This window comes from Capsaspora owczarzaki (genome assembly GCF_000151315.2).
Source record: "Capsaspora owczarzaki ATCC 30864 unplaced genomic scaffold supercont2.14, whole genome shotgun sequence".
NCBI lineage: Eukaryota > Filasterea > Ministeriida > Capsasporidae > Capsaspora > Capsaspora owczarzaki.
Window position 1 is genome coordinate 777,427 of NW_011887305.1, and position 11,715 is coordinate 789,141.

General features: G+C 53.3%; 5 protein-coding genes across 5 annotated transcripts; 2 read left to right on the forward strand and 3 right to left on the reverse strand.

Annotated features, from left to right (window-relative positions):
- Positions 1–1,355: 1,355 nt before the first annotated feature.
- Positions 1,356–2,279, reverse strand: CAOG_07711 (hypothetical protein). Its single transcript, XM_004343535.2, has one exon. The coding sequence runs from the start codon at positions 2,269–2,271 to the stop codon at positions 1,549–1,551; it is 723 nt and encodes a 240-aa protein (XP_004343585.1). The 5' UTR covers positions 2,272–2,279; the 3' UTR covers positions 1,356–1,548.
- Positions 2,280–2,360: 81 nt separating this feature from the next.
- On the reverse strand, positions 2,361–4,636 carry CAOG_07712 (hypothetical protein). Its single transcript, XM_004343536.2, has 2 exons — positions 4,575–4,636; positions 2,361–4,387 (listed from the first exon to the last, which is right to left on the reverse strand). The coding sequence occupies exon 2, from the start codon at positions 4,302–4,304 to the stop codon at positions 2,619–2,621; it is 1,686 nt and encodes a 561-aa protein (XP_004343586.1). The 5' UTR covers positions 4,305–4,387; positions 4,575–4,636; the 3' UTR covers positions 2,361–2,618.
- A 686-nt stretch (positions 4,637–5,322) lies between these two features.
- CAOG_07713 (hypothetical protein) lies at positions 5,323–5,962 on the forward strand. Its single transcript, XM_004343537.2, has 2 exons — positions 5,323–5,527; positions 5,663–5,962. Exons 1-2 carry the CDS (start codon positions 5,426–5,428, stop codon positions 5,882–5,884), a joined length of 324 nt encoding a protein of 107 aa, XP_004343587.1. The 5' UTR covers positions 5,323–5,425; the 3' UTR covers positions 5,885–5,962.
- Positions 5,963–5,968: 6 nt separating this feature from the next.
- On the reverse strand, positions 5,969–7,175 carry CAOG_07714 (nucleolar protein family A). Its single transcript, XM_004343538.2, has 3 exons — positions 6,898–7,175; positions 6,470–6,539; positions 5,969–6,372 (listed from the first exon to the last, which is right to left on the reverse strand). The coding sequence occupies exons 1-3, from the start codon at positions 7,112–7,114 to the stop codon at positions 6,141–6,143; spliced, it is 519 nt and encodes a 172-aa protein (XP_004343588.1). The 5' UTR covers positions 7,115–7,175; the 3' UTR covers positions 5,969–6,140.
- Positions 7,176–7,494: 319 nt separating this feature from the next.
- Positions 7,495–11,505, forward strand: CAOG_07715 (eukaryotic translation initiation factor 3 subunit C). Its single transcript, XM_004343539.2, has 5 exons — positions 7,495–7,626; positions 8,105–8,247; positions 8,435–10,870; positions 11,063–11,181; positions 11,309–11,505. The coding sequence occupies exons 1-5, from the start codon at positions 7,529–7,531 to the stop codon at positions 11,423–11,425; spliced, it is 2,913 nt and encodes a 970-aa protein (XP_004343589.2). The 5' UTR covers positions 7,495–7,528; the 3' UTR covers positions 11,426–11,505.
- The last annotated feature ends 210 nt before the right edge of the window (positions 11,506–11,715 follow it).

The following is an 11,715-nucleotide window of genomic DNA, read 5'->3' on the forward strand; positions in this document are numbered from 1 at the left end:
TCCGCTCATCAGCCGCGTGGACGTCTTGCTCTTGGTCATGCGAAAAACGGGTGAAAGGGGGAGTTAGGGTTAGGGGGGATTATGGGGAAGAAGAGGGTTGGTGATTAATGAAAAAAACAAGGGGTTAGGGGGGGGCGCTGTTGGGTGGAGAGGGGCAGTGGGATGGAAAAGGAGGAGTGAAACAAAATGAACAAAGTTAGTGAGCAGAGAGTAAGGGTAAAGTGCGGATTTAGAATGGAATGGGATACGAAGAGTGAACTAAACGGGTGCTGAAGGGGTATGGTTTTGTTGGGATGTGCAAAATTTCCCACCTCCGTTTCCCAAAAAAAAAAAAAAAAAAAAAAAAAAAGTGGGATGATAACACACGATGCAACACGACGAGTGATTGACGAGACGATGATGATGATGATGAAGGTGAACTCTGAGTGAGTGGAGTGAGTGGGATGGAGGAGCGAGTGAGTGGAGTGAGGGAGATGAAGGGAGATGGGAAACGAAGGGAAAAAGAGCGGCACTGAAGCGTTGGCAGTGACGTGGCGAGTGAGAAAACAGAGAAAGAGCGAGCAAACCTCAGAAAAGCTAGGATGATGATGATGATGATGATGATGATGACTATGATGATGATGATGACTATGATGATGATGATGATGATGGATGGAGTTCTGTGGTGTGAAATGGCGAGACGACGATCAGAAGTGGAAAAAAGAGAGAGTGGAAAAATGTTGGGGGATGCGAATCTTCCACGTGCGAAGGGGGGCAGTTGTTCCAGACGAGAAGACGAGAAGACGAGAAGACGAGAGACGAGAAGACGAGAGATGAGAGATGAAGAGGGATAGAATGAGATAAAGTGTTTGGAAACAAAAAAAAAACGGACTTGGACGCGAAAAACGGAGCACGAAATGGAAAGAATAAGCGGAAAAGGCGAAGAGAGAAAGAAGAAGGAAGAAAAAACAAAAAAACAAAAAAAAACAATGGCGTGACGCGACTTTTTTGCTTTTTTGTTGATTCTATTTTGTTGGAAGCAGTAAAGTCACAATAACGAACAAGAACAAAAGGCAACAAAAGAAGGAAGAGATTGAAAGAAGACAAGCAGGATAAGATTGAAAGAAAACAAGAACAAAGACAGAGAAAGGCGGGTGATGAAGGGCGTATTCGGTGAACGGATACTGTACGATGGAATAGCAATAAATATGATATTAGAAGGTTAATAAGATACAGCACGGTTAAGAACACAAGAAGAGAAAACAGACCCGTCGTCAGAGGGGAGGGGAGGGGGCGAGCGGACAGGGCAGACAAAAACTACGTTGAACGAAACGAGTCAACGATTCGCCACAGACAGAGCAACAAGGACAGAGCACACACAAGCTGATGCCAAGTTCCACTGAACAACTTTCTGACGACCACGAGTGGACAAGGTAGGCAAGAAATTCCGTTGTTGAACTTTTGGCTCGCACAAAGCCTTGACCCAACGCTGTTCGCCGCTCATCCACGGCCTTTTCCCCTCCCCGCCTCCGAAAAAGCAGGCTCTTGAAGATACCCTACTAGCCATGGCTATAGAATCGCACCAGAACGTCGCTGCTGCAGATATTCACTCACGCGAGCATCGTGCTCGTCCTGCAAGGTTGGCAGCTTGGCCATGCCAGCCTGCAGCCGGACTTGATCGATGCGGTCCTTGAGCGGCGTGTAGATGTGTGTCTGAAGACGGTTGATCTCTGCGCGCAGCTGGTCGCGCTCGTCCACGAGCTGCTGCAATCCAGCGTTGATTGCTTCATAGTCCTCGGTGATCTCGGCAACGTCTCGCAGCCGCGACGCCCGTTCTTCAAGCAACGCATCGCGCTCTGTCACGTATTCCCGCAGCAGGATGGACTCGTTCGCCACAAGTCCCGCCGTGTTTGTCACAGACGCAGCGAGTCGCTCTGCATGCGCCAGCAGCGCGCGCAAGTCCTTGAACTCGGGCGACACGTCCGCCGCGCTGCCACTTCCAGTCGCTTCAGCGGTCGTTGCCGCAGCTGCCGCGCGTGATCGCACGGCCGAGATCGACGCTGCTCTGGCTGGACCAGGCTCAGCAGAAGGAGCGGCAGATCCGTCCACGCCAGTCCCACCGCGTCGCTTCTTTGGCGGCCGGCCTCGCTTACGTGCAGGGGCTGATGCAGCAGCAGCAGCAGGTTGCATGTCTTCGTCGTCTGCTTGGTGCGCTGCGGCGTCGTCCGGCGCGGGATCCTCGTGTGACCTGGCGTCCGCTTGATCGTCGGTCTGAGTCTCTTGTTGTTCCATTCGGGACGAGCAAATGGAGTGGCTGGTTTTAGAAAATAAGAAGAAAAAAAGTCTGAGAAACAAACAGGGGGTGAGATTCTGAGAACAGGATGAAAGTTGTTTTGAAGTGCATTTTCAAGAGGGAACTTTTGAGCATTTCGAACAATCAACAACAACAACAACAACACCAACGACAACAACAACGAGAGTAACTTCTGCACAGCAGGCAAGCTTGCATTGCAGAAGGATGCAGGAGGGGTGGGGGGATATTCAACAGAAATGGCGAGATAGAAAACAGAAGAAGGGAACGTAGCATCGACTCGACCAAAATTATCAACAAGAACGACATGCGCGAGATGAAGGACAGCTCACATCACAGAAGAAGCCTCCATGCTGCCGCCATACCCGCTGTCACGCAAAGGAGAAGGAGCAACGCTGGAAAACAGGCGCTTTTGGGCGGGGCTGAACGAGAAGGCGTTCTCAGCGCCAGCCTTGACACCTGTGAAGAGCTGTGACTGACGCTTGGACGGGGGTGTCCGCATGTGTTTGGTGTTGACCACGGCGCCGAAAAGGCCACCAGCGGTCTGATTCTGCGTGGCAAGTCCTAGCGGCTGGCGAGCAGCGCTGTTCGCTTGCCATTGCGGGCCGGCAGATGCGCGCTTACGAGCAGGCGAGAGCTGAGGTGTGCTAAAGCGAGTCGGCGCGCGAGCCTGCATGACAGACATGTCGGCGAGCATGGGGAGCGCAAGGGCAGACTTGCGCTTGTTGGGCTTTTCCGTCAGCGTCAAGTCGACAGACACGGGGCGCGACAGCTCTTGCTTTTTCATTGCGCTCACCGCAGCGTCCAGCTCGGCGTGAATGTCAAAGGCGTCCAGAGAGCTCTTGCGCTTGCTTGGCTTGGAAATGGGAGAAGGCATGTTGTCGTCGTCCTGCTCCTCCTCGTCACCACTCAGGTCATCGACGGTGGTGGCCAAGTCCATGCCTGTGGTTGTGTCCATGGGTGTTGAGAAAGCCCCGCTGATCTGCCGCGAAGGCGAGCTGGCGTCGACCATGACGAGCATGCTTTCATTGAGCGAGTTGCCAAGCTCGGTCGCAGGGGTTTCGACCGCCTCTGAAGCGGGAACATCCTGCCACTCGGCGTCGGAATCCTCCTGTGCAGTGTCTTCCGAAAGAACGACAGAGACGGGAGTCACGCGGCGCTGTGCCTGACGAACGAGCATTTGCTTGCGCAAAATGGGGGTGTTGAACCCAGGCAGCGAGTTCATGCGCATCGGAGACGGAAAGGGATTGCGGCTGGAATTGCGCTCGCTTGGCATCAGCAAGCGGCGATGGGCGCCCGACGCGTACTTGATCGAGGTTTGCGAAGTGAACGCGCCGTGGAAGGCCTTGTTCGAGTCGTCAGATGCAACCTCTTGGGCGGGTGTAGCGTTTTCGTCTTCTTCACTCTCCTCGACATCCTCCCAGGGCTCGTCTTGCGCAGGGGCGGCGAACGACGAGTCCAACGGCTCTTCGAGAACCAAGATTTGCTGCGGCACCATTGCCGCGGTCTGCATCATTGCAGAGTAGTGCTTCTGTTGCTGCTGATGAGCGAGAGGGGTGCGAGCCACCATGCGAGGTGACCTCGGATCGAATGTTGGAGCGGCAGTTGAGCGAAGCGGAGTCCGGCTGATGCGGCTCGGCGATCGCGGGTCGAACGCAATCTCTGTCTCTGGAACTCCCGAAGTCCTGGCCTTCTTGTGAGCCGCCTGGTATGGTGCGTGACCCGACAGCTCGCTGACACGCGGATGGCGCTTGGGCATGCGGATGGAAGGGGAAGCGTTGTGAGTGCGTTCCATGAAGACTTTGCCCGCCAGCGGAGTCCGCGGCGCCATTGCGCCATGGTCGATCCTGTTTTGCGGGGAGCGCGGGTCCAGATACGCCGGCAGAGCGTTGCGGACGGGCGTCAGATGCAAGTCGTGGACGCGAGCCGTTTGAATTGGTTTCGAGCCGTTTGCCCGAGTTTGGGAAGAATCGCCTTCTGCTTCTTCAAAGGACTTGCTTGCCTGTGCACCCATGTCTTTATGTCGCTGTGTTTTTGTAGTGGAAGGTTTGAGCTTCAGAGACTGCTTGCTTGAAGGGCTGACAAAGAAAGGAGAGTCTGCAAAGCACGACAAAAACGAAGAAAATATGAAACAAAAAAAAAAAGTGAAACGGTTTGATTCAAATCGACTTTGACGCATTTTAAGTTGTATCGAGGTCTGCGTTGTGGGATGATGCAGCGGAGACAACGGAGTTGGAGGGATGGGTTGCTGGAGTTTGAAAATGAGTCAACAAGTGCTTCTTACAAGGAAAAAGAGGAAGAGAGAGAGAAGGGCGCGAGGGGTTGAGTGGAAAATGGAGAAACAAAACAAACAAAAAAGAGTGGTTGTTCCATTCGGTGCTTGATCCAAAGTTGCGCAAAATTCATTCGAGGGTAAATAGGTTCAGAGATTTGAGCAGCTTAAAGTGTTGAAGCTGACCTGTTGCAGAATCGCGTTGCTTGGCGAGAAAGGGGCATGGCGAAAAAAGGGTCGAAAACGAACCTCAAACACCCCGCCACCGGCACTGCTTTCAGCCCAAAGCCATTGCTTTGCGCGCCTGCCATTCATTTCAGCAGCTTATAAATATCATTGCTGTCAATTTTGCATCAAGAGAAATGGGAGACGGGCCTTAGGAATGGCAGTTATCCAGGTTTGCCTTTTCAGCAACTTGCGATGCATCACAGAACCCTAGATCAGCACTCTTCAGACCGTCCAACTGCTTGATTCGATAGACGTCTATTCAAAATGTTGTTTTATTGCTTAATCCATTGACATATTCCCAATCTGCGTCTTGGGCACCATTTTCTAGACATTTTGATGGACGCAACTGTAATCCCTGAAAGAGGGCAATTTTGGCGAGAAATCGGTCGCAAAAATCGAAAACCCGACCCACCGTGCCGCAACCACTGTCATTGCGTTGGAATTCAGCTGTTGAATATCCCTGCAAAGAGCGAATCCAATCGATGACGGATTGATGCGAATGGCTCGAAGAGTAACAATCAGTCTTGTTCTTGGCAGTTCTTCAGACACTTTTCACCTCATTCTGCACCTGAACAAAGCTGCTACCACAACGTTAGCTTAATTCTACCCACAACTGTTCAAAGCAAACACAAACCATGGAGCGATATACGAAAGCGCTGGTCAGCGGTGCGGCCGTCATCTACTTTGGCTACTGGTGCATGACGCGCACAACACCATCGCACGACGAGCTGCTCGGGGTAGGTTGATGCGACCCCCTTTTGCATCTGATACCGTTTGAAAGAGTTGGTAGACTCGATGACGGGTTGCTGCGCGGCGGGGCGGCGGCTTTCAGTAAGCTCACGTTGCGCTGCACTTGGTTGCATGTGGTTTAGCGACTGCCGGCGGAGGAGCGACGACGCTTGGCACGGAGCCATGACGATCGCCAAGCAATCAATCAGGAACTCATGAACCAGATCCAGAAGAACGCAGCAAGCACAAAGCCGGTGTGGCAGGTGGACATTGAGCCAAGCTCCATCCCATTGCCGCCAACCCCGGCGCCAACCACGCCCGCTTCACCCGTCTCGCCAACAGTCAAGCCAACAGCTCCCAAGTGATTGGCGATTATTATTGTATTGGTAATGGTTGAGTTGTGCTGTACTTTTAGTTTTTTTTTTTTCGAAAAAACAAAAAAAAAAAACATCCAATTTCGTTTTTGACTTGGTACCGCTCAACAACATCGAAGGATCGGGCTTTGGGGGTAATTTTTGTAACTTCTTTTATAACTTCTTCCTCCAGGCGAAAACACGGAGGAGGAGAACACAACCAACAACAAACAAACAACCGCAAGGAACAAAACACCCATTTCCTCTTTTAGAATGGTGCTGGCAATGCCTTGACTTCAGCAACAGTCTCATCGAAAGCCTCCTTAATGTCCTTGTTTTGCTTGACGAGAACAACACTGGTGGGGCGCTTGGTGGAGCCGGCAGCACCGAGTTGCTCCTTGGAAGGGACGTACACGTACGGGACGCTCATCTCCTCGCAGAGAACGGGAATGTGAGCAACGACATCGATGGGTGAGATGTCACCAGCAATGATAACGACGCTGTCGAGGGTGAGGGAGCGTTATCGCAGGGGAGAGAGTGAGGGCCGGAACCAAGTATTTTGAGCAATCATCACCATAGTTGAGCGCTCGTGCTTACCCAGTTTCCTTCTTCTTGAGGGCCTTGACGACTTCCTTGACACCGCGGCGGATTTGCTTTGCCTTGGCAGCTGCAATAGTGTGAATCCAAGCAATAGTGTGAATCCAAGCAATAGTGTGAATCCAAGCAAGAACAAGGAGAGTGAGTTTGCTGTTCGGAGATCAACTCATGAAGGGGGCGGGTGGATGTCGAGGCGAGCGTATTCCATCCCCTCCCTTTCCCCTTCCTTCAATCCTTTCTCCTCTCTTCCAGCAAAGCACGTTGAGATTCAGTCAATGGAAAAGCCCTCAAAAAAAAAAAAAAAAAAGAAAAAAAAAAAGAGTGGAAAAAAGCACGCGGTGAACTGTGGCTTTTGCATTGAGCCTCTGTCTCTGTCTGCCTGTCTCTGTCTCTGTCTCTGTGTCTCCGATGCAGAGGAGGCGACGCACCCTTCTTGACTGTCTTGAGGACCTTCTTGGTGAGCTTCTTGTTGGCGAGCGGCTTGGCAATGACCGAGACGCGCGAGACGAGCAGGTCGTAGTCGAGCTCAAGAGCGCCCTCGTTGTCAGAGTCGTCCTGCTCCTTGGTGCTCTTCTTGCTCTCCTTCTCCTTCTTGGTGTCCTTGACGGCCTTCGCCTTGCTCGACTCCTCCTTGGTCTTGGCCATTGTTGTTGTGTGTTTGGGGGCTGTGAGCGTGGGATGAGGTGAAAAAAAAAGAAAAAAAAAAAGACTGCGGCAATCCTGCTCCTGTTACCTTACCAAGAGAGCGAGAAGACAGGTCTGTGGATCTGCATGCATTGCGCGTTGAACTAGCAACATAACAGCGGAAAAACCCCACCACCTCAGACGCTCAGACGCTCCGAAGCTCGATTCTGCTTCCCGCATTTTTTTGTTTGGCGCCATTTTCTTTTACTCTGCTTTTCGCTTCACCGCCGCCGCCCCTCCCTTTGATCGTTGATTTTTGATCTCTCTTGTTGCTCTGTCGATGCATGTTTCATCATCATGCATCAGCGCTGTCTGATCCGATTGTCTTCCATTTGCGATCGTTCAGTTTATTCCTTTTTTTTTCTGTTTTCCACAATGTCTCGCTTCTTTGCCAGTGGCGACACATCGTCCAGCGAGTCGTCGTCTGAATCCGAGGACGAGCGCGTCATCCAGCCCACGCGCCCCGCAGCCAGGTGCGTCGAAAAAAGCCCCATCGCATCGGCAACGCCACAGCAGTCCGTCCGAGGCAGAGGAAGGAAGGAAGAGGAAGGAAGGATGGACGCGAGGCTGGAAAAACGCGAGATCCGAAGCTTTCCGTTTCTCCCTCTCTTCCCTCATCCGAGCGAACGCCAGCCGAACAACGCACGCTGCCGAACAGTAGAGCAAAGCATGCGCTAGAAGAGCGCGGCGAGAATGAGAGAGAGAGCAAACACACGAGGCTTTTTCTTTTGTTGGCTTTTTGATGTTGAATTTTTGATGTTGAAATCCATCCAAAAAAAAAAAAAAAAAAAAAAAAAAAAGCAAGGCAGCACATGGCCGGGTTGGACTTTGGCTGGAAATGCATTGGAGTCGACCCATCCCCACACACACACACACCGCCCTCGCTCTCTGCTCGGAAGCGCGCCGTGACTGACTGTTGCCATGGTTGACTGTGATTCTTGGGGTGCACAGCCGCTTCCACGACAGCAGCGACGATGAGGACGTCAAGCGCGTCGTCAAGTCTGCGGCGGAAAAGCTCAACGACGAGATTGAAAAGATCCTCAAGGAGCTCAACGTCCACCGCAAGACCAACGACTTTACCAGCATGCACACAGGTCAGTCTTCCCCACCGTGGTTGTCGTTGTCGTTGTCGGGAGGGCGGTCCTCGCCGCTCGTCGTTGCTTTCCGAGTTTTTCAAGTTGATGTCGACATCGTTGCGCTCATCCTCTCTGCTCTTTCTCCCTCTCTCTCTCTGTCTTACCACCAAAAATCAATCGTGATCCAACTCGTCGTGACACACAGACCTCGAAAAGCTGCTCAAGCTCGCCGAAAAGTTCAAGGCTGGAACCCCGTTGCCAAAGCCCTTCCTTCGCGCGATTGACATTATTGCAAAGGCTGTGCCGGAAACGGCCGAGGCGGCTGAAAAGCTGAACAAGCTGCACGCCAAGGGTCTGGTCGCCATCAAGCAAAAGCTCAAGAAGAACGCCCCGATGTACGAGGCGCAGCTCGCCACGTACCGCGCCAGCCCCGAGGCCAACGCCCCCGTCAAGCCTTCGAAGGAGGCCAAAGAATCCGAATCCAGCTCTGACTCGAGCTCTGATTCCGATTCGGACACCCCCAAAAAGCCAACGGCCAAGACTGCCAAGCCCGCGCCAGGCAAGGCTGCCGCTGGCAAGAAGGCTGCGGCATCGAGCTCGGACTCGTCCAGCGATTCCGATAGCGAGGACGAGGCTCCCAAAAAGCCCGCCACCAAGCCCGCCGCAGCCACAGCCACAGCCAAGGCCGCTGCTGCCGATTCCGACGAGTCGTCGGACTGGGACTCGTCCGAGTCCTCGTCGTCCGAAGACGAAGGCGGCACGCCCCAGTACACGCGCGAGTACTTCTTGAAGAAGGTCGGCGAGCCCGAGAAGCCTCTCAAGAAGGTCAAGCGTGTTCGTGCTGTCGCGCCAAAGCCCGACGAAAACGCGGCCGCCGAGGCTGCCGAGCCCAAGGTGGAGGTGAAGGCCGAGAAGGTCTTCTTCCCGAAGGACGCTGAGATTACACACGCCATGATGGTCGCCAAGCTGCAAGAGATTGTTGCTGCTCGCGGCAAGAAGGGCACCGACAAGAACGACATGATTGACACGCTCAAGAAGCTGGCAGAAATTTCCGAGACGGCCAAGCTGGGCGTCGCCATGCGCCTCAAGATTTTCCTGCACCTCGTGGCTGCCGAGTTTGACGCTGCCTCGACCACTCCTCCCATGTCCACCGAGCTGTGGAACAGCTGCTTTGCCAACGTTGGCGAGCTATTGCGCATTGTCCGCGAAACCCCCACACTGATCGTCGGCGACCATGTCACTGAAGAGAATGAGAACTTGAGCGATACCTCCAAGCCCCTCGCCGTGCGCGGTAGCGTTCTGGGAACGGTCGAGCGCTTGGACGACGAGTTCACTCGCACGCTCCAGTCGGCCGATCCCCACACTGTCGAGTACATTTCCCACCTCCGTGACGAAAACCGCCTGGTCAGCTTGCTTGTTGCTGCCCAAGAGATGGTTGAGCGCATTGGCGTCGTTGTCGACATTTGCCGACTCTATCTTCGTCGCATCGAGCACGTCTACATCAAGTTGGATTATCGCGAATTTGCAGAGAAAGGCCTCTTGTCTTCGCCTGCCCTTGCTTCCGCTGTCAGCTCACCGACCGGCACTGACGAGCGCGCCACCGCGCTCATGGCTCGCCTGTGCAAGTACATTTATCACAACGACAAGACCGCCCGCATTCGCTCGCGCGCCATGCTCTGCCACATCTACCACCACGCCCTGCACGACCGGTGGTTTGAGGCCCGCGACTTGATGCTCATGTCCCACCTTCAAGAGACGGTGACGCACGCCGACATTGAGACGCACATCCTTTTCAATCGCACCATGGTCCAACTCGGTCTGTGCGCCTTCCGCGCTGGCTTGATTGTTGACGCCCACCACTGCTTGCAGGATTTGGTGAGCTCGGGTCGCGCCAAGGAGCTCCTTGCCCAAGGGCCCACCCAGCAAAAGTACCCTGGTGCCGAGCGCAACGTCGAGCAGGAGAAGATTGAGCGCCGTCGCCAGCTGCCCTTCCACATGCACATTAACGTCGAACTCCTCGAGTGCGTCTACCTGACCTCGGCCATGCTGCTCGAAATCCCCAACATGGCTGCTCACCCGTACAACCACAAGCGTCTGATGATTTCCAAGCACTTCCGCAAGTACTGGGACTTTGTCGACCGTCAAATCTTCCATGGTCCCCCGGAAAACACTCGTGATCACGTTATTGCCGCCGCGCGTGCGCTCGCCGCGTGCAACTGGAACCAGGCTCAAACGCTCATCCGCTCCATCAAGATTTGGTCGCTCTTCCCCACCGCCGACAAGGTCAAGGACATGCTCAGCCTCAAGATCCAAGAGGAGGGTCTCCGGACATACCTCTTCACCTACAGCGGCATTTACGACTCGATCAGCCTGGACACGCTGGCCCAGCTGTTTGACTTGCCCCAGGCCACCGTTCACCGCATTGTCAGCAAGATGATCATGTCGGACGAGCTGCACGCTTCGCTCAACCAACCAACCAACACAATCGTTGTTCACCGTTCCGACCTTTCCAAGCTGCACCACCTAGCCCTCCTCTTCACCGACAAGTCAACCACTTTCATCGAGAAGAACGAGTTCTTGTTTGAGCAACGCTCTGGTGTCCAAGGCTTCCGCGAGCAACAGCAACGCGCCGCCAGCGCCTGTAAGAGAGTTTGCTTGACTTGTTCGAAGGGCAACCATAGCCCCAATTCCCAAAAACAAACAAACAAACAACAACAACAACAACAACAAAAAAAAAAAAAAAAAAAAAAAAAGCAACGCAGCTGTTTTGATGAAGCTCGCCTTGTTCTTACTCCACCCGCTCTCTGTCTCTCTCTCTCTCTTTGAGTGTTAGATTCAAATCAACGACGCGGGCCAGGTCAACGCCCCGCTGCTGCAGGCAAGGAAGGCGGTCAGCAACGGCTTCAGCGCCAGTTTGTCGGTGGTGCGGGTGCAGCACAAACCCAGCGTCCGGTAAGTGAGGCTGCGCTGCGGCGTGTTTTCGTGGTGGCTCGCGGTGTTGTGTGACTTTTTTTTTTTTTTTTTTCTCTTTTTGAAAACTCACATCGCTTTTTGATCTCGTTTCATTTGACGACGGCAGCGCCGATTTGGTCAGCCCCGCAACTATCACAACAACAATAACAACAGCAACAACAGCAACGTCAACAACACCGCGACCCAAGCCGATGCTCAGCAACTCGCTGTTAGCTCGTCTTAACTCGTCTTTGGTGCAATGTTGTGACCCTTTTTATGCTTGTTTCTCTTCCTGTTCCAATATCAGCATTTTTGTTTTCCAAATTTTCCCCATGTCCAATCTGTCGTGCGTCGCATCAGATTTACAAGCAGACCACAAATTTGGGGATGCAGCCGAAACCTTGGCCGTTCGAGCGTCCGCAATGCGACTCAGATACATTTGGATCTTCCAGGCACAAGCCGGTGCGCGTTGTTGTAACATCATCAACCACTAGTGAATAATTCAGCGCAAGTTGGGAGTTGCCAATGCTACGA